We start from the raw sequence: 26,390 nt of genomic DNA on the forward strand, positions 1-26,390 counted from the left end.
GGTTTGACTTTAAAAGAGGGATATTGAAAAAGAGGAGCTTGCAGAGTTTTCCAAAAATCATATCTCATAAATAGTACATTGCTCAATAAGATCCCCAATATAAAAAGAAATACCCACCCTGCTATAGTATCTCCCAGTCCGCTGTATCTCCTGCCCAATGCTCATATTCCATTACACGCCAGGCCCGAGATACTCGTCTATCTGCCATATCCAATTATTGAAGCAATCAGCCGAAAAATGAACGCCATCTCCTTGCGCGCTCGCTGGTGAACATCCTCCCAGCCTTCCCTTCTCAAACAAACAAAAAGAACCCCATAGTGACATATAGGGCTCGACGCAAGGAAATAGAACAAAGAAGATTCGTAAGTCATAAGTTGATGCAAGCAGGATCCAATCCAAGCTGAGGAAATAAACCGTTGAAACAAGCTATGGAATGAACATAGCAGCAATAGTCATAAAACCGAAGTATCTAGAAAGAGAAAAGTCAGTCTCAAATCCATCCACAGCAACAGAATCGAAATAAATCATACATCGTAGCACAGCGCCAACCATCCCTCGAGTCAACCAGCGTATCAATACCAGCCGAATAATTCGCCGCAATAGCTGCCGCAGCGCCACCAACAACCGTCACGACGACGAGACGACCGGAGAATTCTGCAATAAGGCTAAACGCCAATAATGGGAGGAGGAGTGCGCCAGAGGCTATAATGATGGCGACGTAGACGGGTGCTGCGGCGGCAGACGCAGCCAGTCGCGGTGTGAGGGAGACCAGATCCGCGTCGTGGATTAGGAACCGGGTCTCGACACCAGCGACGGGTTTGTTCTCCCTCATCCAGGTGCGATACCCCGTGATGTCCTGTTCCGAGGCTCGCGGGAGGGTCTGTAGAACTTTGCTATAGGCGCTGAGGGCGTTGTCTGAATACTGGTCAGCGGGCGTGCTTTGTGGAATGGCAATATCGAAAGTATAAGGAAAGAACTTACTGTATTGTTCGGTCTTGTGGATCAAAGCACTCATTAGATCCATGCGACGGTAATGTAAGGATGAGTATGCCTGTGACTGGGCGTCGCGCCGTCGTGAGGCAGGTAATGGCTTCGCGCCTTCTTGCTCGGCTATGTCGACTCGATGCATTTCTTCATATTCGTCTAGCGTGTGGAGATCTTCTTCCATTTGGGAGATCTCGTCTTGGAGGTGGAGAAGAACGCGGTGGTTCACGGTCTCGAAGCGTCGGTATAGCGGAGGGAAGCTTCCACTCTCTTCTGAGGTAGACTTGGTTAGGTGCGAAGCTAGAAAACCGTATCCCGATGGCTCTTGCAATGCATTGGAGTCTCGTCGCTTTGTCGGCGTGCGGTGAAGGTTATCTTCAGGGCTTCTTGGGGGAGACGGTGGCAGCGGTGGTCTGTGGACAGCACCGCTGTCTCTTGATGGGTCATGGTAGGTCGGTGGTCGGCACAATCCTAGTTGGCCTTTTCCTGGTGAGATATTTACAGTCGAGATCGGGCTCGGCTTTCTGGTTGGTTGTCTCTTCCGGGTGACTAACTGATTGCCTGTTGAAGGCGCGGGTGGTGCTGCGGGCTTTTGTGGTTCTTTTGGACTTTTCGATGCCACTGAAGCTGATTGGGTAACTTTCTTCGGGGGTATGTTACCTCCTGAGACCAACACACCGTGTGGTACGGTATTTGCCCGTGGCTTGGGATACTGGATCTTGGTGGTGGTTTGTATAGGGCGTGGAGGGTCAGGCTCCTCGTCGGATTCGGATTCAGACTCCGACGATGACGAGGATGCCGATGATGAGTCTGAAGACGATTCCTCGTTCTCTTCCAGAAATTCAAACACATTAGGCAACTTCTTCGCTGGCTCTGCGGGTTTCTGTGGTGGGTTCTCTAGAACGGCAGGCGCATTTAGGCCTTGTCTTGACCCGTTGAGTTGCTGTAAAGGTGAACTGTTGGCGACAGTTTGAGGACTTGCGACAGGACCAGCCTGTGTATTTGTAGTGTTCGACACCAACGAGTATGTCCTCTTTCTTCCATCCTTTTTTGGCTTTCTAGTTTGGAGCGGCATGATGATCGGAAGAGCTCGGAATCAACACCCGATTCATACCTCTTCAAAATATAGATATCAGATCTGGGCATGCCCGTAGGGAAAGAAAAGAAAATGAGAAATAACGTACATAAAATGAATTGCAGTGATAAAATCGCAATGGAATTAGGAGTATAGGGACCCAAGGCATGGCCTAGGGGGAGGAGGGGTGGAATTCCACAGGTCTCAGATCGAGTCGAGTGTCAAAAGGTGTGGAATCTAGGGGATGGAAAATAGTATGATACCTCCAATTTCCCCGCGAATTCCATCGGACATTCCCAAGATAAAGGGAAATAGGGTATTATTATAGAAACACACGAAACGTCAGGCCAAGTTTCAAAGTTGGTAGGTTTCGTGTCAGCTGCTAAAGACGAGCCCAAAGTGTGTATGCTTGTCGAAATGAAGTCTTGTAATTCGTCACACCAGTCCCCGAACAATCTGAAGCAACTTAGAAGCGCCGAGGGCTTTATTTAGATCGACCAATGACAATAGTTGTTGCAAGGAGGTTCCTTGTATCCCTGTCGATCGACCTCTTTCTCACGATTCAAAGAAATCAAGAAATCAAGAACTAGGAAAATGGTGAATTGCCGAGTTGCTGAACATTCTGAACAGTTCAATGTGAGTGTGACAGCAAATCAGGCCTCATGCTTAATGCAAAATGCAAATGCATGTATGTCTGAACGAAGTTAGAAAGGAACATGTAGTTATGCGCTGGTCGATCTTCCTTGCATCTGGCGGTCTAGCGAAGCGGGGGAATGTGATGCAGCTATGTGAGCAGTGGATGTACTCTGCACTCCGTACAACACCATCTATTAACCATATTGCGTGCATAAAGCATAAAGTGTCAAGAATGTATTGATATGGAGAAGTTGAGTAGTTGTCGGAAGTACAGGAGGGACTGGAGTTGTGAGGATAAGAGGGGAAATTGATATAATCAACTATTCAATATAGATCTTACATATGTGTATATATGTAATTGTATGAGTTTTCACCCCATAATTGAGTTTAGAATGACGACTACAAGTATTCTATTCACATACAATGTTGGATGTTGTATGCATATACTCTCCATACATAGTCGTGGCATCCCCAGGCTACATACACTTGGGGCTTTCCCTATCTGAGTTGTAAGCTGCCGCTTTTACAAGGTGGCTTACATATGCAGTTAAACTGCCCGCCGCTTTTGTAATCGTGCTCAGGTTTAAGCTCACGATGTATATCTCAGAATGGGCTACTCAGATGAGTCACGTGGTGACTGATGGCCATAGTAAATACAATATTTTACAACCTCATCTTTCAACAACCGCGTTATTGTTTGATTTCATTCTCACTATGTAGATAGCTATTGATAAGGATTAACCATATATGTCAATTTTAAGAAGAATCGAAAAACTGCATTATCATGGTATTGAAAATTACGTTGCTCAAATCCCGAAATATCTATACATCGCAACCACGAAGTCACAAATATTTTTCTAAACTCCCTAAAGAACCTAGATTTCACCTAAAAGGCATTAAGCTATTAGGAAAACTCCATATATTACTACCGTTGTTAAGATATCAAATTGTAATTGATTGCTCCCCGAGACGTCTGCAGATCGCCAAGTCCCAGCTTCTCCCGCAAATTCACATCCTTTCAAGGTTCAACACTCTAACCCGAGTCCAATCTCTCCATGCTTCGGTCATGCATTGGAAGCGGTACGGTCCGCTCTCTTTGCGGTCGACGCTTGACTCGGTCACCCCTTTCATTCCCTAAAGCCCCATTCTCCTCCGCGCCAACCCGCTATCTCCAACCGCCGGCCTCCGCAGATCGCGTTCCCCTCCGCAAACAACTCAAGCAGGAAGCTAAAGCACTTCGGTCACACAAGAAACAACGCAAGGAAACAGAGGAGGCTTCAAGACAAGAATGGGAACTGACAGTGGGCGTGGAGATCCACGCGCAATTGGATACGGAGTCCAAATTATTTTCCCGTCAGTACGCCTTTACACTCGGAGACTACGAGTCATCCTCTCATAAATTGAATAGGGGCAGCAACATCGACAAGTGATACTCCCAATTCCAACGTTGCATTGTTCGATCTGGCGTTCCCGGGTAGCCAACCGGTTAGTGTTATGGTGTACGATACTGTGAAGTAGGGCCAGGACTGATCTGATACAGGCATTCCAAATCGCAACACTCCTACCAGCTCTCCGCGCTGCCATTGCACTAAACTGTGAGATACAGCCAATCAGTCGGTTTGATCGGAAACATTACTTCTACCAGGATCAACCGGCGGGGTATCAAATTACACAATACTATGGTGAGTGAGTACTGTCCCTATTTAACCCGTGAAATATACTTACCTCTGCCCCTAGAACCATTCGCACGAAACGGCTACGTTGACCTATTCGATTACGATGGAATCGCCCCGGAAGACGGCGAGCGGGTTCGAATTGACATCAAGCAACTCCAGTTGGAGCAGGACACAGCCAAATCCCAGGAATACCCGCCCTCAACACAACTTCTCGACTTCAACCGTGTGTCCCATCCTCTCATCGAAATCATCACCATGCCGCAAATCCACACTCCGGCAACGGCCGCAGCATGCGTTCGGAAACTACAAGCCATTGTACAATCGTGTGGGGCTGTGACTACGGGAATGGAGATGGGCGGTTTGCGTGCAGATGTCAACGTCTCGATCCGACGCCGAGGCGAAGCACCCGGGGAACATCAGTACGATGGGATCAGCGGGCTGGGTCAGCGGACTGAAATTAAGAACCTCAGCAGCTTCAAGGCGGTAGAAGATGCCATCATTGCTGAGAAGAACCGTCAGATCGAGGTGCTCGAGAGTGGCGGTGTCATAGAAGGAGAGACACGAGGGTGGACGATCGGCACCACTGAAACTCGCAGACTTCGTGGCAAAGAGGGCTCGGTCGACTACCGCTACATGTCTGACCCTGACATTCCACCACTGATCATTGGAGAGGACCTACTCTCTAGTCTCAGAGAATCTATCCCGACAGCACCAGACGCTCTTCTGACACTGCTCGTCGGATCCGAGTTTAATCTGCCAATCGAAGATGCCAAACCACTCATCGAGCTGGACCACGGAGCCCGCCTCGAGTACTACCATGATGTAGTGGATATCCTCCGCACCCTTCAAGTAGACCAGGACGACAAAACGCGCGCCAGTCTCGCGCGGGTGGCAAGCAACTGGGTATTGCACGAGCTGGGCGGTCTTGTGGCCAAGACAGACCAGGCATGGGACGCAGAGATCGTCCCAGCCCGATCCTTAGCCCATCTTATCGACCATCTGCAGCGGAAACTAATCACCGGCCCGACAGCCAAACAGGTGCTGGCCACCATCTTTGACGGGGACCATCGACCAGTACCGCAACTACTGGAGGAGGAGAATCTCCTCCTCCGGCCGTTATCGCGTGAGGAGTATCTAGCGCTGGCGGAGTCGGTCATTGCTTTGAATCCACAGATGGTCGAGCAGATCCGCAACAAGAATCAACTGGGTAAACTAGGATGGTTCGTGGGACAAATGATGCGCAATGGTGAAAAGGGCCGCGTGGAAGCACCCAAAGCCGAGGAGATTCTCCGGGAGTTGATTCTGGGATAGCTTGTATAGCATAATATAAAATGTATTCTATGGCATCAATGATACCCTCATGACTGTGGTCAATACTGGCCTTTCATTATTCTCTTTCCCTGTAAACTTCTCCCTCCCGGATGCTCCGATACCACCCCACGGGCCTGGAATAAAAGGTCGGAAATGAAATTCTAGTATTTCCGGTCTATCATTCACTGTAACAGGTCAAAACAATGTCTTGTGGGACACCGAATGGCCCTAAAAAGGGGAGCTCTCCTCAACCTGTACTTAACGGAAGTGATGGAGATCTGGCGGAGCCGGGTTGATCGCTAAAAGCAGTTTTTAGCGACTTCGCGGGCATTGCGGGCATTGCGCAAAAGGAATGAAGACACCCCGGTTGAAGTCGGGGGGTAATATGGAGAAGATAGAGAATATTTAAAAAGGAACATCTATCCTCTTTTCTTTCTCTTTTTCTTTTCTTCAAATCAAAAAATATCGACATCATCTTGACCTTTCTTATCCAGAGCCTCCACTTTTTGATCTTATCGATCTTTCCGATAGCTCTGCTCTCTCTCTCTCTTCTTTACTTCCACTTCCCACCTTAGAACTTCACCTACATCCTACACAATGACCCAACCTTCAACAATCACTTCGAGATTCCTCTCACACCCTAACCAACTTGGCGTTGTTGCCGTTGGTTTCAATGGTGGCCAGGTAAAACATCCTGTGGAACTGAAGCTATAAATCAAAAGAATTATGCTAACCCCACTATTAACAGTGCAAGAAGGGTGTCGAAGCGGCCCCAATGGCCCTCATTGAATCAGGCCTCCTAAACCAACTCAGCGGGGATCTTGATTACGATGTTCACCACGACAACACAGTTCACTATTACGAGAATGACATCCCCACCGAAGACCCCGACCACCGGGGCATGAAGAAACCCCGCGCCGTCAGCGCCGTGACCGAAAAGCTCAGCTCCCAGGTCTACAACTACGCCAAGGACGGAAAGTTCGTACTCACTCTCGGCGGCGACCACTCCATCGCCATCGGCACAGTCTCCGGCACAGCAAAGGCAATCCGCGAGCGGTTGGGCCGCGAAATGGCCGTCATTTGGGTTGACGCCCACGCCGATATCAATGTCCCCGAGACTAGCGACAGCGGGAACATCCACGGTATGCCCATGGCATTCTTGACCCGGCTGGCCCGGGAGGAGAAGAAGGATATCTTTGGCTGGATGCAGGATGAGCACATTGTGAACACGCAGAAGCTTGTCTATATTGGCCTGCGCGATGTCGATCGTGGGGAGAAGAAGCTCTTGCGTGAGAATGGGATCAAGGCTTTCAGTATGCACGATATCGATCGGTATGTTTCTCTCTTTCGCTTGGTTTTCCTATGGTGGTGATCTTGATCTTCGTGCTAACTTCTCTGTCCTCTGCTAGTCATGGGATCGGTCGCGTTGTCGAGATGGCACTCGCTCACATCGGTAACGACACTCCTATCCACTTGTCCTTCGATGTCGATGCGCTGGATCCTCAGTGGGCTCCTAGTACCGGTACACCTGTCCGTGGTGGATTGACACTGCGGGAGGGAGACTTCATCTGTGAGGCTGTGCATGAGACAGGTAATCTGATTGCGATGGACTTGGTCGAGGTCAACCCTAGCCTGGAGACCAAGGGCGCATCGGAGACCATTCGAGCGGGGTGTTCGTTGGTGCGTAGTGCATTGGGTGACACTCTTCTGTAAAGACAATTTGATAAAAGGATAAAAGAGATAAAAGAGAATAGAAAATATTAAATGAATTATTTTAAAGAATTCAGTACAAAGATTGGAAGTATGGAAGTATGGAAGTCGATCAAGTCAGTCAGACTACGGCGTAGATCCCCTGCCACCCCAATTTCCTACACTTCCCCCTCCCCGGCCTTTTGTTTTTTTCTTTAATTTTTCCTTCTTTCTGTATTCTATACAAAGTACAGAGTACATCTTGGCCTTTTCTCTTTAATCGGAGATTTATGCGCAATTGTAAATATCCACGTCGCACCAACTCCAACCCTCCAGGGCCTCCTCCAGCACTCAAGGGCGCCCAATGCGCTGTCCAAAATCACCTCCCAAATCACCACGCCTCACCAGAAACAACCATACGATTCTACCAATCTCAGACTTGAATCACTTGACTCACAATCTGGCCATTTAATCCCAAGTCTGCAACAAAACATAGGGCATCCAAGCCTGCATCGGGCAGTATACAAACAACAACACCAGTATAAAGCAAACAACACACTCCAGTCGCAATCGAGCTCAATCACCCATCGCAATCCAACACAATCCAAAACACACATCCAATTCCTCCATCCACATCCCACAAACAATCCAATGGCAGTCCGCAAGCGCCACGAAGCGCGCCGTCGCTACCACTGGCCCGAACTCCAACTCAACATCTGGATTATGGTTGTGTTATCATGCTCAGCAACATGTCTGGGTATCTTCTCCTGGTTCATGGCCGTACAATCACAAATGCATCTCGGGACACCATGGTAAGTGGTTTTATACTTATACTTATATCTATATCTATATCTATATTTATATCTACCCATATCAGACTTGCTATACAACACAGAGACTAACCAAACCATATCCAGGCTCTTCCCGTACATGGTTGTATCCAGTGCCCTCGGGGTCTGCTTCATATTCCTGATTATGGTTCTTGCATCGCGACACTTCCTTTTACCGGGGATTATCATCATCGGCAGCTTTATTCTCCTTGTGCTGTGGCTGACCGGTCTGATTGAGACTTCGTTGCAGCTGTATGGGGTTGTCAGTAACGTAAATGATAACTGTCAGATCTATGTGAGGGATAATAAGTCTTGGGGGAATAATATTAATACCTTGGCTTGGTTGACACAGAGTACTATATGTGAGTTCTTTGTTCTTTATCTTCCCTTTTGATATTCTTGCATGACTGACTGGCTGTGGTAGGCAATTGCTGGAAAACTGCCTTTGCACTTGAACTTGTTAATACGATTTTCTACCTTTGGATGATGATTATGTCGTGGCAGGTTAATCGGGATGTTTATGATTGATTTGCTTTTATGTATGTGTTTTGTTTGTGATACCATTTTTTTTGCATTTAGGGCGTTCAAAGCGATTTAGCATTGGGATTTATGAGATTTGATTCTATCTAAAAGGATATAGATGAGAATTATTCCGGATCATCTTAGTCGATCCAGACAGAATCACAAGTAGTTCATGTTATATCGAACTGAATTGTACAACTAGCGACTCACAGATACACAAATTCCTGAGAATTACACACAAAATACATAAAATCAATGGACCTAATAAACGCCGTCGCTATGCCAAGAGCGCATTGCAACCGCACACACACCGGTGATGACACGGCAGAAAACAGACACAAAGAGAACCCGAAGCGAAAGCACTTGATTTTTGACCGAAAAAAATCAAGTGCTCTATCCATTCTCAGCTGCAGCATCTGCCTCTGCTTGAGAATCATATCCTCCACCCTCAAATGCAGCAAGCATCTCCCGTTCCAGCTCATCGTCATCGTCATCCGGGTCGGGATACTCGGGCTTTGGGCCACTGGTTCCTGCAGTGTCAGAGTCAGACGCTCCTTCCACAACTGGTGTTTTTGGTAGGTCTGGGGAAACCTGGTCACTTCCGGGGGCAGGAGCGGACGTGATTTCTCGCAGCTTGGTGTTGCGCTCGTAGGAGCGTTTGATGCGTTGGGAGAGCCGGGAGCCCTGCTTATCATGGTCGTCTCCGTCGTCGTCTCCAGACTCTTCTTCGTCGGTGCCGCTTTCAGTTGCTTCATTGCGTTTACGCTTCTTGCCTCCCGTCGATGTTTCATCTGCCACGGACTCGTTGTCGCTTTCACTTTCGTCATCGCTACCCAGGAAGTCTTTCAGTTCATCGTGTACGGCGGCTTGCTCGTCAGCATCATACCCAATGGGCGATGTCTCGTCCAGACCGGATGACTTGAAGATGTCTTCGGCGTCATCCTCTTGTGTCCATTGCGACCCTGTCAGATCCTCGTCTGTGGATGAGAGCATGGAGGTCTCAAGTTCGAGTTCACTTGGGCTCAGAGGGTCGCCTCGGTCGTCTGGGTGAAGCGGTAGGAGATAGGGTTCTTCGTCCACATGTCTCCATTGAACCAATGCGTCCACAAGCCATTGTGTCGTCACGATCTTGATGTTGGGATAGCGAGTGGCTTCTCTCACCTTGGCGGTGCGATTGCGGCCAGCCACGAGGTGTGTTGTGCGCGCATTTACCCTTGATGAGATCGTCACACCAAAGCTCTTCGCCCACAAGGAGATGTCTGCATTTTGGAAGTCTATGCCCAGAGGAAGCACACCTGAAAATACCAACACTACCCCTCCAAGAATACGCCGTTTGATATGCGGCATGATGTCCTTAACATCGGGAACCAACTTGAGATCCACGTCTTTGTCTCTTGACTGAACCTTTTCTCCCCTTAGAGCTGCCACCCGACCCCCAAGAGCGAGAGTCCTCCTCTTATCATATTCATCATAGAATTGAAGATGTACTTGTTCGAGGCGGTTTTGCAGCTGGTAGAGTTCTTGGTCGTGATCCTCAAGGAGGTGATGTCGTTGTTTTGCAGCTTCCTGGGTTTCTTTGACGCTAGACAATGCATCACTGGTTTCAGCGATATTTTCCTCCGCCTCCAACTCCTTTTGCTTCTGCAACAAAGGTCGATCCTCCACTTGATGCAATATTGTCTCTTCTTGCGCATCGGTCTGTTCCTGGAGGAGTCTTGGGCTGTCCCCACCTCCCATGGTTACCAGCTGTTCTAATGCTGAGATATCGGTCCCCTCTTGCGTTTTACCATTGACGTGGTGTTCTTTGGTCTTCTCTGGGGCCTTTGCTTCGATCTGAGGCTTGTTCGCCCCAATGTCTTCCTTCTTTGGAAGGAAACTTGAATTGATATCACCAATTCCGACGAAGAAGTCATAAGGCGAGACCTTGATAAGATTGGGACTCCACCGCCAGATATCACCACGATCGTCAATGATTACCACCATCTTTGTGTCCACTGGGAATAGCCGTTGTAGGTCCTTGACCGTCAAACTTCCGCTCTCGTCACGACTAAGAATTCGGTCTCCAAAGAGTTTGCGGGTGGGATCAATGATATCAACAATATGTTGGGCATAAGCACGAGTGCCCATGGTGTAGATGTGCAACTCATATATCTCAGCCACATTTTGCAAGAATTCCTCCAGCCCTGGCCGCAGCTTGATGTAGTACCAACATCCACGCATCCCAGGTCCATCGTCAATCAATTGGAATTGTCGCACATCCTTCACAGCTTCGTGGTTCGGATTTTGCTTGTCTTCTCTCCATTCTCCCACTGTCGGATCAACAGTGGCATGGATGATAGTTTGATCAAGATCCACCACCAAGGTCAAACGCCTTGATGCAAGTAGCCGGCGCTTCGCGTCTTCTTCAACTCGGGTTGCCTCCCGTTCGCTGACCGTAAGTGTGACGTTATCATGGGCCATGGAGATTGGAGCGCGCATAGAATCTGTGATTTCGGTGTTGTATGTAGATCTGTTCGCGCGATAGACAGTTAGAAAGGCTTGTTTCCCGCTAAGAGGGTTATACATACTCAGTCATGTCCTTCCCACACTCAGCACAAAGTCCTCCAAACTGGATCTCGTGCGCGCAAGGCTCATCGATTTCGACAACGTTGACCCTAGCAACAAATTAGCGGACATTCAACAGTAAAAGGACAAGGTTCAATATTCTCACGGTTCATCGATAACGTCTCCCTTTTGGATTTGCCATTTAACAATTTCTCCATCAACAGTCGATTCAAATCTAGTCGGGTATCTACGCTTCACCTCGACGATGTTGCCCAGTCCATCACCCTCAGTGACGGTGGTCTGATAGACATACCAAAACAAAGCCTCATCCCTCTCAACCGTATCGCCAGGCTGTTTGAGCAGCGACGTCACGGTGATCGGGTAATGTAGGCTGGTGGGCAGACGGAGAAGCATTGTTGCTCTTCGTTCGCCCCCAGGCGCGATGCAATGTACAAAAGCTCAATAGTTGTCCTGCCGTTCTCCCAAAATATATCCTGTGCCCTTGGTTTGTGGACAGTGCGCGTCGAGGACGTGAGGACGTGTGGGTCGAATGGGATTGATCGCGTGCGCTTCCGGCTACGAAGCCATCACCGACACGCAACGCGTGTAGAGCTGGAGTATATTGGGTTTCAGCGGGTGTATTTCTGCCTATGACTCAGTGGTCCAGGCTATATCGGTGGAATAGGTAGATGTGAATGGTTGATTAGGCAGCGCAATGAGAATCGCCACTCCAAAGCGTGGGTGGGAAAAGAAAACTGTGCGCCTAGCACAACCTGGCGCGGAGGTTAGAGGCAAGCCACACACCAGGCGGAGTAATTTGCTTGAATTTGAGAAGGTGGAGGAAGTTGAAAGAGGAATGCGGGTTGCGATCAAAGAAAAGGCAAGCTCATTGAAGTTGTGCGGGGACTCACTCAATCCAGGTTGGACCTGGAGCTACTTCCGCTTATGTCATACCGGTACTTGAAAACCGGTATCTCCTCTTGCTAATTGACATGCGATCTACTTCACTTAAAGTATCTTTATTTTTCTGAATGGTCTGATATAATGGCTTGACCAATTGCCACTCAATTTCTTACATCTGGGAATTTGCCGAGATATCCAGCACACATATGGAATACCAAGGCCATTCATTATGAGGGAAGGATTATTCAATAACAAGGTCAAATGTAATAAGTAGATCTTAACCAATAGAGATATAGAGATATCAATTTGCAGTGCCAATGAACGCGGGCCTCATGATGAAGCTGTACCAGCAAAAGAAAAACCACAAAAACCCTTAGCAATAGGCGAATAAAGTGCGCTATGAAACCATACGTTCAACCCAGAAGCCACATGTATATACGAAGCGATCTCTTGGTATCACCTGGTTCTTTGATATTCAAAGCTCACCGGGCCATCGAGCATTGGGGAATTTATTTCGCTTTAGCCAGACCGACGGCGTTGTTACCGACGTCGTAGACACTGTACCAGCGGCGCAGGAAGGAATCACCCAAAATAGCAAGGGGACCCACAGGCTCTGGGAAGTCCATGCCCATGAAGCTGCTGATGCAGGAGCCCTGGACCTCCAGGATGTAGTCGTAGGGGCCAATGGTGAACTCGTGACCACCCAGGGTGAAGGTGAGGTCAGGCAACGAGTCACGCTTGTCACACTCGACACTGTACTGGCCAGTGAAGCCCTTGGTGGCACCAATCTCCTTGTTCCTGTGGGATGGGTCAGCAAATATGTTACAAAGACAAGGGGAAAATCAACTTACAGCAGCTCAGCCATGGTGGAGGGCAGGGCAATGAGAGAGGTACCAGTGTCCAGAATGACACCAGTGTTCTCAAGTTCAGCAACGTTGTTGCCAAGGGCAATGGAGTTGAGCTCAACCTCCCAGTACGCCTTGCGGCGGAGAGGGATCTTGATCAGCTCACCAGTGTAGTGGCTCTTGTCGATACCACCAAAGGTAGCGACAGAGTCATCACCATCCTTGTTGGCATCGCCAAGGTAGAAAGCGAACACAGGCTCATCCACGAGCTTCTGGTTGATCATGTGATAGAAGGGAGGGACCATCTTGTTCACGGAGATGGTATCATAGCCAAGGCCGAGAATACCATCAAAGCGACCGAAGGCAAAAGCCAGACCAGGCTCATTGGTAGCTTCGGCGAAGTCCTGTCCCTCGACCTTCAAGTCACCAATCTGGAGGGTGTCCTTAGACACGAAGCCGCTCAGGCTGCCAGATCCATAGCGAATCTCGAACTCGGTGCCATTCTTCTGATAGGTACTCGAAGAAGACGAGTCATACTTGCTGTGGAGGAAGCAGGCAATAGAGCTGCACTGGGAAGAAGGGACCCAGAGGTTGGAGCTACCAGTGTCAAGGACAACCTTGAAGGTCTGAGGAGGGGTTCCGATCGAGATCTCGGAGAAGTCTGACAAGGTCAGCGTCATCAATCAGACCGTAAATGGCCAGGGGTGGTATCTTACACTGAGCATTCAGGAAGTTGTCAACGAGCACGTCATGGCCACTAGCGGGATTTAGGGAAGTGTCGTGGAACAGGTCCTGGTGCTTCTCGGGACGAATGCCCATGTACTTCTGACCCAGGTTGTGCACATGAGCATCGATGTTGTGTGTGTTCTATCAATATCTTAGCTTCCTGGGTATTCTCAGGGAAATGTCTATGATGATAATCATACCAGTTGCTCGGACAGAGGGACCTTGTTGAGCTTGAGCCTGTGAACCTCGGCGGTAGCACTGCCCAACAACGCCGAAGCTGTTAGGAGAGTGAATGACTTCATCATCCAATATGAGAAAAGAAAGTTGTAGGTGTTGGATGCAAGAAGAGAATGACTTGGGATATGAGAAGGAACCTCGGGAGGAGAGGAGATAAGGGTAGATGGTAGATGGGGGAAGAGTGGAGGCTGGAGAGACGATGACGGAAGCGGGAGGGTCACACTAACCCCCTTTGAGCGATCGACTCATGACATGGGTTCTCAGGCTCTCAGGCTCTCAGGCTACTTCACGACATTCCAGTTCCTGACATACCTTAGGTATGCAATAATTTTCTTGTTTCTCGGACTATTTACTCCTCCATATTATACTCCGTACAAGATAAAAGCTGAGCAGGGGATGCGCTTTGGGCTGGTGCCTGGGCGTGATTAGCGCTATGATCGGACTGGTCGGAAGACACCCCTCCCGGCGTACCTGGCAGCTGCAAAATAGTTGATGTAGCAAAAGGTTACGCTCAGATTTTATTGTTCTATAGCAAGGCATCATGCCCTGCTGTGGTACGCCATAAAGTTTTGGATGTGTACGGAGTATCATTACGGACCTTTGAGCATGTGTTGTCTAGGTCCATCAACATAGCATGGATTATGTATATAAGGAGAGACCCCGGAGAACCAAAACCATCCAAGAAATACTCCGCTTGGTGCCTTTCAAGGGAGCGTGTGCCCTTCGAATGCTTGAAAGTCTGCCTTACTACGAACTTCAATACGTGAATAGCACACTAGGCACACATAGTTATACACCGGATTTTAGGCCGAGCGAGATGGATTTCCCTTTCCGTTTTAGTGCTCACCCCTTGCCGCTTTTTGCTCACTGAGTAAAGCTGAGCACGCCCCTGAGTATTACGTAATCGTTAAACCCCGGGGCCGCTCACTGAGCATCACATGATTATTACATAAGCTAGATGACTCGCTCACTGAGCGTCACCTAAGCAGCCTGATCCCACTCACTGAGCGTGACCTGATTATTACATAAGCTCAAGAGCCTGAGCAAAGTGGGTGAGCAGCTAAGTCAGCAGGTCACCTCAATAAAATGCACCACGCTAGCCCCATCCAAATGCAGTCGTTCACCCAGCACTCTTGACTGTTGTCCCCTCAAGGCTGGTGTCATCAATTTGGCGGTCGATGAGCGCCTACTATCTCAACAACCTACAACAACGGGTGATCTCCGTCTTTTTGCGGCACCCAGATACAAGCAGTGTCGATATTACCGTTGAGGCCTACATCAGAGCTGTCATCCGAGACTGGGGATTTACGAGCACCATTGCCTACACAATTCATGGAGATGGTACAGTTGTAATTTCTCACAATGTTCGTCCCGGCGGCTATCAGCCGACCATACTACCTCAGATAGGTCTTGATGTGCAGCTACCCTCCGATTTCGGAGCGGTGAATTGGTTTGGCTGTGGACCTGATGAATCCTATGCTGATAAGCGCAACTCCAAAAAGCTCGGCTTACATAGCCGGACTCCAGATAGTCTCTTCACATCTTATGAGTATCCACAGGAGAATGGAAATCGCGCGGGCACACGCTGGCTTCAGCTCACGAACAGCCAGGGTGTTGGCTTCGTGGTGACGCGAGTAGATGAGGCCGCGAAGACAGGGGATGAGTTTGACTTTGCGGCACTGCATTACACTGCAGAAGATATCACCAATGCGGCTCATCCGACAGACTTGAAGAAGAGGGAAGACGTCTTCCTTCGGTTAGATGCTGCACACGCAGGATTGGGAACTGCGCGGTGTGGCCCTGCTACCCTGAAGAAATACCAGGTTCCTTGTAAGGAGACTAGCTTTGCGTTTTCTTTTACTCCGCAGGTCCCTCTTTGAGATCAGTCAAGTGCAGTTCAAGAATTTTAATATTGGGCTACACCTTCCCTATCGAAAAGGATGTTTCCTTAGCCTTTGAACATATCATACCTAGAAAAAGGTCCAGTAGGATCCAAAAATGTGTGGAATACACTATATGCCTTTTATAAGCCAACTTTCGTTTACTTTCATTAAGGTATTCTTGAATAGATCGGTGCTGCAAGTTCAACAATGACAATTGGCCCCGTTCTTTACCTCCAACTATAATCACCGGTCATAACATAGTTGACCCTGTGATACCTAGAAAAAGCTCGCATTATTACCTTCTTTATCCTCCCCCGTCAGAGCGCCTTCTCTCGCGCACGAACCCTTGGACTGGCAGGGGTTGATAATTCTCCGGATATCCCCGACTGAGTGATGCAACGTCACATGCATCAACTTACCAGCTACGTAGGTACCTACAAGTGCCTAAGTATGTCCCCTCATAAGCATAGTACTAAACAGAGAAACTAGTATGCTGTAAAAATAATTCTCATAAGGTTAGATAATCATAATTTATCTTGATAGGCGAGGTGGTCTTCAGGGCTTATCAAAAACGAAAGCTATGTAATTTGCGGAAGACAAAAGAACCACGATCTGTAGGGGAATAATCTGGAAGAAATATGGGGGCCGGAACGGAGAGGGGTTGATTACAGCGCTTGAGGGGGTTTCTTTAGAATTTGTACCAAGCCAAGGGGAAATCCCCAGATTGACTTTCCTTGGCAAATCAAATCAACTTCGTTGAATATTCCTTATTGCGTTGTCCGCCAAGTCCTCTTATCCACAAATGGCCGACAATAATGGCCGATCAGCTGTCAGGTGGCAGAATGAAGTACCGAAACTACGATCGACTTGCGATCGGTGCATGATGCTCAAGGTCCGATGCGACAAACGAAAACCACAATGTGAACGATGCGAAGCGATTCAAGCAACCTGTGTCTATAGTCCATATCGGTGGAAGAGGAAATCGTCTACACAACACCAACCGTTATCGAACAAAACGGTCAAAGCAAATACCGGCCCTACTCCATCGGATATACACTCCAGAAACCAGGAACAGGCAAGGGAACACACGGAACAAAGCACAGAGATTTGCAATCTCGAGATTCACGACGTTGTCCCTGATTATGCAGGGTTGTTGGCCGGGGTTAACAAAGAGGACCTGCTTGGGGGCAATGAAACCGATACCCTGGAAGATTGGTATGCACAGTGCATGGATATCGATCAACCAGGACCTACCCACATACAAGCAGATGACACTAGCAATCTGAGGGCACTTGGGGGATCAGACACTTCTCTATCCGAGGTGTCCGACTCTTCATCTACAGGAAAGGGTCTTATGTGTTCATGCCCGAGTATGGCCATTACTGCACTTCAGAATATGTTCAGTAGCGAGTTTGAATGCCAAGAAAGCGCTATAAACCCCGGTCTCACACCCGGACATCACATTGTGAAGGTTAATCGTGTCACTATGCAGCACTTGGAACGCATTTTGAGGTGTGGCAGTGGAATCTGCACTAGGGACCCCACCATACTTTTCATGGTTATGGCCATGTTCTCCAAAGTGATAGCCGGGTATCATTCAGCGTTTGTCGCTTTTACACGGGAACCGTACCCATCACAAAGCGCAGATTCATCACATTCAGTTCTCGGCTCTTTTCTTAGGCCATGCTCTGCTACTCCCATCCAATTTTGGGATCTTGCCCTGGAATTCTCTTCCGAGCAGCGTATGAAGGCACAGTTTCTGCTTTGTGAAGTGCAAAAGCTGAGCTTGGTGTTTGATCTTGCGAAGGCACGCCCCTTTTACCATGCACAATATGATGGATCACAAGAATTGGGCTCTCACAGAAAATCATTGCCAACATCGGCTGTTCAGCAGTTCCTTTCGGCCGATTTGGATGTTTTGATTACCTTGATCAAGGATTATTGTATCACCAGGCCACCCATCTAATATTTTCACTTGGAAATGGGATGCCATATTGATTGATGCATATATGGATAGGTATATAGAAGGTTCGTGCTTGGATTTCGACCAATCAACTACATAGTTAACAAGCTATCCGGCCACCATAAGTATCTTTCAGTACTCCGTACATGTATGTAGTTCGCCCAATACAATCCTATCCATCAAATATCATCAGCGAATGATAGGGAATGTACCAAATAACCCCGGAAGAATATGAATACAGAAATTAGCTTCGGGCCCCTCGGTTGGGTCTAGGGTGGTTTCAGTGCGTGCCGCTCTATTTCGCCCCCAACCCTCCTCCTTGTCCCCGGACGGCCGAAAGACCGAGATCAGATGGTTGGGCTACAGAGTTCTACCGAGGGAACCGAAATAGGCCCTACGGTGCCAAAGGTTCAACTAAGGTGTGCAGATTGAAGATTATCCGATAAAGAGTCGCCATCGCATATAAAATGTCCAAGGTTTCTACAGTATATATTATGAGCCCTGCGTACAAACAACTACATTATCCGGGCACATATTGAAGTCAGAAAATGACAGTGACTGCGAATCATCCCGAGATCAACAGCTCGACCATGGCACAGCTGAAAGTAGTCATCGTGGGAGCCGGGATTGGTGGCTTGGTATATTTCCTCCTCCCTTCTTCTACTCATTTGCATGTCCAAGAATTCTGGAACTGACATATAATCCCACAATTGTTTGGAAATAGACAGCAGCACTGGCGTTGAGACAGCAAGGACATCAAGTTACTCTTCTAGAGTCATCGAGCTTCAGCAACGAGGTTGGAGCAGCCATCAACATTCCGCCTTATTGCGATGGTGTCTTGAAAAGACTAGGAATTGACCTGGGGAAGGATGATCGTATTGGCGCAATTGAATGCACCGGGTGCGCGATCTGGGATGGTGCTGTTGGCCAAAAGATCATCTCATTGGATTACCATGCAGAGAGTGGCAGATGGCAGCATGTGAGTGATGTGGTCTTTTTCGTCCTTGGTCATTTTGTTAGAAACAAGAACACAACATCCTAACCATGGAGGATATTATCACAGCTGAGACGCCTTGTACATCGGGCACACTTGCATACCGCCTTGTGGGAGAAGGTGGTTTCGACCGAGGGTCCTGGGAAGCCATGCACTCTCCAACTGGAAAGAAAAGTTGCGTCAGTGGATCCGGATCAAAGCGAGGTTGTCCTTGCCAATGGCGAACGAGTGTCTGGGGATTTGATTCTGGGAGCGGATGGGGTTCATGTCAGTATCATTTTTCCACCAATCTATATCAAGAACAGGAAAAAGACTGATATAAGAGAAAGTCCCAATGTCGCAAGGCCCTCGAGGGAGGACCAGGCTATGTCCCCTTTGATAGTGGAATTAGCGCTTTTCGGTTCCTTATCCCGACCCAGACTCTCCAGGACGATCCTTTCACAAGATCAATGATCAAGTCTGATGGTAGTCTGACTGTAATTATGGGGACCGGAGTCAGACGCCTCGTGTGCTATCCTTGTGCAGGTAACAAGACGACAAATTGTATCTATCTACATCCAACCCATGAATCCAAATCACATCGAGGTATGTCATGTCGGTGTTTATTTTGTCGGCTTTATTAAACAAGCCGGACAGAAGAAACAAACTTGGCCGTTTTCCTTTTCGTTTTCATAATTCTTTTGTTGTTTCGGGCAATCTACATAATCTAATAGCTTCCAGCACAGGGAAAAGGTTCAGAGAAGCAATTGATGTTGCTTATTGCGAGCGAGTTTGCACTACCAGTCAAGGCAATCTTGGAAAAGGCCCCTGAGGATGAAACCAGAATTTGGCCACTGCTCGATTTGCCCGAATTACCAACATGGGTTAATGGAAAACTAGCTCTACTTGGGTAGGCAAAGAACCGCTGAAAATCGAGATATTCTTTGTTCTTTTTGCTAACCAGTAACATTCAAGAGACGCTGCCCACCCTTTTCTACCCCACCGAGGAGAAGGTGCCGCCCAAGCAATTGAAGATGCTGTGTCCCTCGGGGTATTGTTCCCATACGGTACGACTGTGGACGAAGTTCCCGAGAGACTTGCACTCTATCAGAAGTGCCGGAAAGAGCGAGCTACGCGGATTCAGGTAGCCTCTCGCATAAACAGTCAACCGATGGAAGTTCAAAGAAAAATGGGATTTTCTCGTAAGTCAAAACATACAGCTCAGGCCGAATCTCCACTTCGTGTTCATCACTCATTGAAATGCTGCCATAGCCCACGAATTCGACAACTACAGCTTCAGCCATGATGAATTTCATCACTCCAGTCACGCTCTGCAAAAGGCGAAGTCCTTCAAGAAGATATCGCATTGGCGTCAGCCTATCTCATTTGGACCATCGCCGACACCCTACCATTCTGACAATGGAAGTATTACTGGCGGACTTCCTGGTACTCAACCCCAGAAGATCGTCCGGTCTATTCGTTTCGCCACGTCCAAGACGTATCTAGAAGGGCTTCTACCGACTGAGTCTTTCTCATTTGTTCTGCCTGACACAGTGGTACAGGCCTCGTTTATCCACACCTCGTTCCAAAATTTGTTTTGGCTAGGTGGATCAGGATATGACCGTGTCGGACTGTATATCCATGGGACTCAATACAACTCTCCCAATGGAGAGGTGGTTCCTGGGACATTCGTTCCAATTTTGTTTGAAAACCTGGCCGATGCGATTGTCTCTCGGCGCGATGAGTTCGGCGCTCCTGTCTTGGGCTGCGATATTGAGACAGTCGATGATGGCAGCTCCAATACAGTCGAACTGAGATGGCGTGGTACAGCCTTTGGGAGGCTTTGCTGGGCTCAGTTGCATCGAAGCGAGATCAGTGATGAGAATGGTTCTGATGCACTCTATCGGGAAGCTCCAGCTAAGCATAACCCTGATTTGGGATTGTTAACTTATCGCTATGTTCCGGCTGTTGGGAAACCTGGAATGGCTGATGCGGAGTATGCTGTGCTTGAGCCCTATAATAAGTCACCGCTGCCTGAAGGAAATGAAGATCATCAAGCTGAAGATGCTTCAAATCGAGTGGTTCAATTGCTTGATGACCCAAAAAAGCGGCATGCCTACCAGGGATCGTTTAGTTTCACTCCCGGTGATGTGCAATGCCTCCCAACCATACATCACATTGTCAAGGTTCTGCAAGACATACCTATATATGATGTTTTGGAAGCGAAAGTGGAAACTGTTCCTGGAGGAGATGACTTCAGCCATGCGTGTCGGATTGACTAGACGTGCCTAGATTCGAGGGAATCCCTCATTTCTCTGCAATTAACCTTTTTTAAGATGTTTGGAAAGTTTGGCTTGCGGAACAGGGACGAAGCTTTCGAGAACAAGAATACTATGTTAAGACAATCGCTAGAAGTAGATAAACCGCGCTGTAAAGGGGCGTTGACAGTGAGTAGGAGATATGCTGTCGTAACTAGGTAGAACGAAAAAGACAGTAAAGGTAAAAACCCTTGGGTCTAGAGGAGAGAGGGATGTGGAAAAGAAGGAGATGCTTCCCGGGGGGAATTGAAGGTCTAGTATGAACGCCTCCTTCCGTCTTCTAGATAACTATATAAGATTTTGAAAACCCAAGTTAATTCTTCATAATTAACATGCATCTGGGTCGTTTTCAAAGCTAAACCCGAATTGATTTTGAGTGTTGCAGAACTCCTATGGAAACGGGATTAGCGGCGTCGATGCAGTTTGACGCCTCTATCACACATTCTCCCATACACCCTCGAGTATCCTGCATCGCAGGATAGCATTGCAATTCGGGCAATATTCAGTCAATGGAATCTTAGAAAATCCAGTACTCAGTACTGACTCAGTACTGACACCGCTCTTTGCGCTTCTTCTTTATTCCATCTCTTACTTCTTATTATAGATGTATCTTAGTTAGTGAGAAGCCGGTAGAATATATAGGGGTGGAAATAAAGCCATAAATATAGCTTCATCCCTAGGCATAAAGAAGATTAGACAGTTTTACAATTACATTTCTATATCTGGCGAAAGATTCATTTTTAAGTGCTGTTTAATATATTGTTTTTTTTAGTATATTATTCAACAGGTACTATTTTCCTGTGGATATCATTATATCTAGTTACAATCCTAAAGAAACCAAGTAAGAAAATCATAGTGCTGTAAAGAAGCCTTGAAAGATGCGTCATGTTTATTTCTCGGCGATTCATGTATTTTATCACGATATGTATTTTGCAATGTTAACGTTAACAAAGAGCAGCAGTAGGTGAACGCGTCATGGTCAGTGCGCATTAAGCAACTTCTTCAATTCTCACGCACTTGGTGATCTCAAGGGCATCCTAAAGAATGGACGCATGTGAGTAAAACAGGAAAATATGGAGAACACAAAGCATGAAAGACAATCATACCGGGTCTCCTTCAGGTTGGTTCAGAACACTATGGTACACCAAGTTGGGATTTCCAACCACATCGAACTTGGGTGCAGAGTCTGCGCCCAAATATTTGGAGATGGTCCGCTCTGAAAATCCCTCCGTGTTGAAGGTTCTTCCTGATTCCATAGATCGTGCCACTTCCCGCTTTTCTTCCACAGTACTTCGTACATACTTCAAATAAGGCGGGTTCCCAGGGAACACCACGTTATCAGCAACTAGGACGGAGCCTGGCGAGATCATGCCTAGCTCTTCACAAAGTTGCACATCGGTAGTGTAGGCAGGCTTATAGTGATCGATAAACATGAGCTCCACGTGCTCGACTTTTCCACTCGTGTAGAGCTTTTGCAGCGACTCATCGCTACGGCCAACGATCGTGTGCACAAAATCCCGCAAGCCGGCCAGCTCAATGAGCATATTAGCTACAGCAGCAAATTCAGGGTTCAACTCGAGACTGATGTATCGCTGTCCCCCGTGACGGCGCACGGCATCCCCGAAGAGGATGGCGGAATAGCCCACGTAGCCCCCGAGCTCAATCATCTTTCGAGGTCGAAGTTCTTCGATGAGGCTGACGACGATATCGCCTTTGGGATGGCCGACATTGGCGAACCAATATTGCTGGCCGAATTCTTCAATGAGATTCAGGACTTTGTCGGGATGACCGCGGATCTGATCGATGTTGGGTTGTCCAAAAATAAAGTGCAGGAGTTTCACTTCGCTGCCCTCTTCGCGCTGGTTTTGATCATTCGTCAATTTATATGTTGATATTGGAAATACAATTCCGGGAGAGTGATACCGTGTATTCTGAGCGTTTAGTCGCCGTCATATTTAAGGTGAAGAGAAAATAAAGATTGAAAGAAGCGTGGAATGTAATGAAATAACTCCGTTCGCAGTGCTAGACGCAAGTCCTGGTTGTTCGAAAGCCTACGCAATGGGAGGGAGTTCCATCAAATATAATTTAAAGCGCAAGGACCTGGAAACCTTACTCCACGGGTCTACGCAGAGGAACAGAGTAAGAGGTCAAGCCCTACGTTTGTGCAGTACGAAATCGAACGGCAATTGATCCAGAGGAGCGACCGAGGTGGTTGCAGGGATTATTCGGGAATTGGGTCGAATACCTCGGGGCCCAGGGGTCTCGGGGGACTGGTGGGTACGACAACCCCCCCTACAGCAGCTACGGCTTCGAGGAGCTTGCGCTGCTGGTCAAGAGAAAGGGCGGGCAAGAGGGAAACAACCGCATCTTACCCTCGGAGGGCGGATACAAGCGAGGTTGGGGAGTTGTAGTCTGCACGACAAACCGGTGCCGCTGGCGGGAATGGATGGTTGCTACCCTGACGGGTTGGAACGGTGATCTCGAAGTGGTTTCTAACGAGCTGCCGGAGGATTGCAGGTCATGATACATGGCCCACTTGATTGTTCGGTAGTTCGGTAGTTCGGCTTAATCAGGATATAGCCAGCGCCACATGGGTTGAGCATTGCCTTAGAATTTCTACGCAGATAATTCCTTGGTACTTTTCCACTCAAGGAATTGCAATATTTGTCCAATCGGCCTTTTATCACGTGTTTCGTTGGCTTTGGGGCCGGATTCTTGATCGTCGATACATGCACCGCCGTTTCGGTCATTGAATAGCTGGGCACATCGAATTCCCGACACTGAAACACTTTGCCAAAAGACACCCCGATCAACTAATTTGTTCGATCATGGAGCGGTCAGCACAGCAAACTGGCGACCGATCGCCCCAGCAACTCGTTGCAAGGCGCTATGACGTGGAGCGATCATGTCTGCGCTGCCATGAGCGCAAGGTTCGTTGTGACCGGGCCATGCCCTGTTCAACCTGCCTTCGAATAAATGTTCCTTGCCAATATCCAGGCCCAGGACGAACTAAACGTCGCTCGAAAAATTCATCTACCGGGAGAACCCGCCCGGGGATGCCGGAACGAGCTATCACTGCGATCAACAATAGAGAATCCCCCGATATAACTAGCAGATCATCCTCTCTCTCGTCACAACCGCGTGGTACAGATATCAATACCTCGGTTTCAGCCGGCGATCATACTGCGCTGACAGAAGGCTTTTTGGTGAAAGATGGCACATCTACCCGATACGTTAACGAGTTGCTCTTCTCACGCGTCCTGGAGAAGGTCAGCGGACCACAACATCAATTACTCACCAGAAACATGGACTTACAATTACTGCAAGCAGGAGAGCGAGCTTCAATCCGCCATTGACACACCAGCAAGCACTAACAACAGTGAGGCGAGCCCAATTATTGGCTTTGATGGCCTCATCTCCAACCCCCAGTTGGCTGCCGACGCAATTTCTCTCTTCCCATCTCGAGGGCAAGCAACACACCTCTGGCAAGTCTTCTTGAACAACGTGGACGTTCTTCTCAAAGTACTTCACATCCCGACAACGCAACCTGCTGTATTTGCTGCCATCAATAACCCGAAAGCTGCTTCGAAAGACCTCAATGCTCTTCTGTTCTCCATTTACTTTGCTGCAGTTACAAGCCTGCGCCAGGCAGACTCTCATATGATCTTTGGCGAGGACCGGCAGTCTGTTCTCAAAAGATTTCAACGAGGCTTGGAGGTCTCTTTGCATTCGGCTGCATTCCTGGATTCCCCCACCATTGTCTCGCTGCAAGCAATATCGATTTATTTGGTAAATCTAGCCGCCCCCTTGAGAGCACTTGGCTCGCATTTGGTATGAGTGCTAACTACTCGGTGTCAGCTTTGTTATCGGAATCACAATTGTGGTAGATCTGGATGGACGTTGAACGGTATACTTCTCCGAACAGCACAATGGATGGGCCTACACCGCGATGGAGAACGTTTTGATCTCCCACCACTAGAATGCGAGATTCGTCGTCGGTTATGGTATCAGATTATTGGATGCGATGCGCGAGTTGCTGAAGACCATGCTCTCTCGACTAATGGGTTTGGTGGCTTCTCTAATACGAAGCTTCCCCTCAACATAGACGACCGTGATATTTCACCCAACATGGAAGCGGCCCCGACTTCAAAGCCACAGTGGACAGAGATGACCATGTTCCTGGTCGCTGCCGAGATGAATCAAGCACTTCAACAAGTTTCTCGACTTTCCGTGGCTGTGCTCAATGGGGATGACAAAATGACTAGCTTAGAGCAGCTTTTAAGAACCATCACGGCACGCATAAAAGATCGCTATTTGCAGCATTGTGATCCTAACATTCCCATTCAAAAATCAGCACTATTATTGGGCCAGGTACTTATGGGAAAGCTCAGTATCTTCGTTCGCCAGCAATACCTTCGAGGACTCAGTGCGGAGGAGTCAGCATCACGAGCCACTGAACAGACGCTTTTGCTGGCGTGTGACACGATTGAGATTGGCAACGAACTAAAAACGGATGAACTTCTGAGTAACTTCCATTGGCTCTTCTCGACGTTTACGCAATATCATCTCTTGACATATGCACTGTGGCATCTTTGTGTTCGGCCTGAAGTCCACTGCGCTGATCGAGCGTGGCAGGTGGTCGACAAGTCGTTCAATTTGGTGGAGGATCCCAGCTGGCCGAGTCCTGGTCTGAAATGGAACGTATTACGAAAGCTCCGAGAAAAAGCACTCAACATACGATGTTCTTTCTCGAGTCCATTCACTTCCGCGCACATCCCAACCAATTTAACGGTTGCCGAAATCACAGGACCTCGGGGGGGTGATCTTCGGGGGAAGCGATCCCTAGCAGCATTCTGGGGTTCGAAGATGCTATGGATTGGAATTTAGATTCGATCTGCTTTCCAGATTGGAACCCCTAGGTATAACTAGGCAGAAACGCTAAAAATCAGGTTTCTGAATTTTGGCCGCTGTATAACTTTGCACTTACGGGCCAAGGATGTGAAATTATAGCAGAGTTACATAGTATTGCCTTCTTGATAAGTATATAGTATGGATTTTCATTTAAATAATTAGAGACCGGGTCTTAATCTGTTCTTTCGTACTTGCTATCTAGAGTCGGCATCCATAGTTATATATATTATGTTAATTAAGCCTATAGGTTTATCTTATGGCTGGGAACCGAGTATTCAACAACACCTCGGAAAATACATAGACATAGACCGCTTTAGATGCGGGCCCATGCAAAAAACTTGTGTTGAGCTTAGCCATTGATGTC

General features: G+C 48.0%; 12 protein-coding genes across 12 annotated transcripts; 8 read left to right on the forward strand and 4 right to left on the reverse strand.

Annotated features, from left to right (window-relative positions):
* Positions 1-426: 426 nt before the first annotated feature.
* On the reverse strand, positions 427-2,059 carry N7516_001312 (uncharacterized protein; the record flags this gene model as incomplete). The annotated part of the gene is made up of 3 exons (XM_057214034.1): positions 427-469; positions 531-915; positions 982-2,059. 3 exons carry the CDS (start codon positions 2,057-2,059, stop codon positions 427-429), a joined length of 1,506 nt encoding a protein of 501 aa, XP_057075917.1.
* Positions 2,060-3,750: 1,691 nt separating this feature from the next.
* On the forward strand, positions 3,751-5,682 carry N7516_001313 (glutamyl-tRNA(Gln) amidotransferase subunit PET112; the record flags this gene model as incomplete). The annotated part of the gene is made up of 4 exons (XM_057214035.1): positions 3,751-4,048; positions 4,104-4,180; positions 4,236-4,377; positions 4,433-5,682. 4 exons carry the CDS (start codon positions 3,751-3,753, stop codon positions 5,680-5,682), a joined length of 1,767 nt encoding a protein of 588 aa, XP_057075918.1.
* A 597-nt stretch (positions 5,683-6,279) lies between these two features.
* On the forward strand, positions 6,280-7,395 carry N7516_001314 (arginase; the record flags this gene model as incomplete). The annotated part of the gene is made up of 3 exons (XM_057214036.1): positions 6,280-6,366; positions 6,431-7,014; positions 7,092-7,395. 3 exons carry the CDS (start codon positions 6,280-6,282, stop codon positions 7,393-7,395), a joined length of 975 nt encoding a protein of 324 aa, XP_057075919.1.
* Positions 7,396-8,022: 627 nt separating this feature from the next.
* Positions 8,023-8,729, forward strand: N7516_001315 (uncharacterized protein; the record flags this gene model as incomplete). Its single annotated transcript, XM_057214037.1, has 3 exons — positions 8,023-8,183; positions 8,289-8,563; positions 8,626-8,729. 3 exons carry the CDS (start codon positions 8,023-8,025, stop codon positions 8,727-8,729), a joined length of 540 nt encoding a protein of 179 aa, XP_057075920.1.
* A 387-nt stretch (positions 8,730-9,116) lies between these two features.
* fcpA (protein-serine/threonine phosphatase) lies at positions 9,117-11,716 on the reverse strand (the record flags this gene model as incomplete). Its single annotated transcript, XM_057214038.1, has 3 exons — positions 11,434-11,716; positions 11,291-11,377; positions 9,117-11,232 (listed from the first exon to the last, which is right to left on the reverse strand). The coding sequence occupies exons 1-3, from the start codon at positions 11,679-11,681 to the stop codon at positions 9,117-9,119; spliced, it is 2,451 nt and encodes an 816-aa protein (XP_057075921.1). The 5' UTR covers positions 11,682-11,716.
* A 963-nt stretch (positions 11,717-12,679) lies between these two features.
* On the reverse strand, positions 12,680-14,046 carry N7516_001317 (uncharacterized protein; the record flags this gene model as incomplete). Its single annotated transcript, XM_057214039.1, has 4 exons — positions 12,680-12,968; positions 13,022-13,676; positions 13,732-13,882; positions 13,942-14,046. 4 exons carry the CDS (start codon positions 14,044-14,046, stop codon positions 12,680-12,682), a joined length of 1,200 nt encoding a protein of 399 aa, XP_057075922.1.
* A 1,110-nt stretch (positions 14,047-15,156) lies between these two features.
* Positions 15,157-15,858, forward strand: N7516_001318 (beta-galactosidase small subunit; the record flags this gene model as incomplete). The annotated part of the gene is made up of 1 exon (XM_057214040.1): positions 15,157-15,858. One exon carries the CDS (start codon positions 15,157-15,159, stop codon positions 15,856-15,858), a length of 702 nt encoding a protein of 233 aa, XP_057075923.1.
* Positions 15,859-16,663: 805 nt separating this feature from the next.
* N7516_001319 (Zn(II)2Cys6 transcription factor) lies at positions 16,664-17,827 on the forward strand (the record flags this gene model as incomplete). The annotated part of the gene is made up of 1 exon (XM_057214041.1): positions 16,664-17,827. One exon carries the CDS (start codon positions 16,664-16,666, stop codon positions 17,825-17,827), a length of 1,164 nt encoding a protein of 387 aa, XP_057075924.1.
* Positions 17,828-19,382: 1,555 nt separating this feature from the next.
* N7516_001320 (uncharacterized protein) lies at positions 19,383-21,079 on the forward strand (the record flags this gene model as incomplete). Its single annotated transcript, XM_057214042.1, has 4 exons — positions 19,383-19,403; positions 19,532-19,707; positions 19,773-19,999; positions 20,070-21,079. The coding sequence occupies 4 exons, from the start codon at positions 19,383-19,385 to the stop codon at positions 21,077-21,079; spliced, it is 1,434 nt and encodes a 477-aa protein (XP_057075925.1).
* A 1,025-nt stretch (positions 21,080-22,104) lies between these two features.
* Positions 22,105-23,068, reverse strand: N7516_001321 (O-methyltransferase; the record flags this gene model as incomplete). The annotated part of the gene is made up of 3 exons (XM_057214043.1): positions 22,105-22,152; positions 22,222-22,974; positions 23,039-23,068. 3 exons carry the CDS (start codon positions 23,066-23,068, stop codon positions 22,105-22,107), a joined length of 831 nt encoding a protein of 276 aa, XP_057075926.1.
* A 105-nt stretch (positions 23,069-23,173) lies between these two features.
* On the forward strand, positions 23,174-23,639 carry N7516_001322 (uncharacterized protein; the record flags this gene model as incomplete). Its single annotated transcript, XM_057214044.1, is given in 2 exon segments — positions 23,174-23,273; positions 23,284-23,639. 2 exon segments carry the CDS (start codon positions 23,174-23,176, stop codon positions 23,637-23,639), a joined length of 456 nt encoding a protein of 151 aa, XP_057075927.1.
* A 304-nt stretch (positions 23,640-23,943) lies between these two features.
* Positions 23,944-26,002, forward strand: N7516_001323 (Zn(II)2Cys6 transcription factor; the record flags this gene model as incomplete). The annotated part of the gene is made up of 3 exons (XM_057214045.1): positions 23,944-24,384; positions 24,446-24,904; positions 24,974-26,002. 3 exons carry the CDS (start codon positions 23,944-23,946, stop codon positions 26,000-26,002), a joined length of 1,929 nt encoding a protein of 642 aa, XP_057075928.1.
* Positions 26,003-26,390: the final 388 nt, after the last annotated feature.

The sequence above is a fragment of the Penicillium verrucosum genome, assembly GCF_028828655.1.
Source record: "Penicillium verrucosum strain IBT 35672 chromosome Unknown utg000001l_segment0_segment0, whole genome shotgun sequence".
Taxonomy (NCBI): domain Eukaryota; kingdom Fungi; phylum Ascomycota; class Eurotiomycetes; order Eurotiales; family Aspergillaceae; genus Penicillium; species Penicillium verrucosum.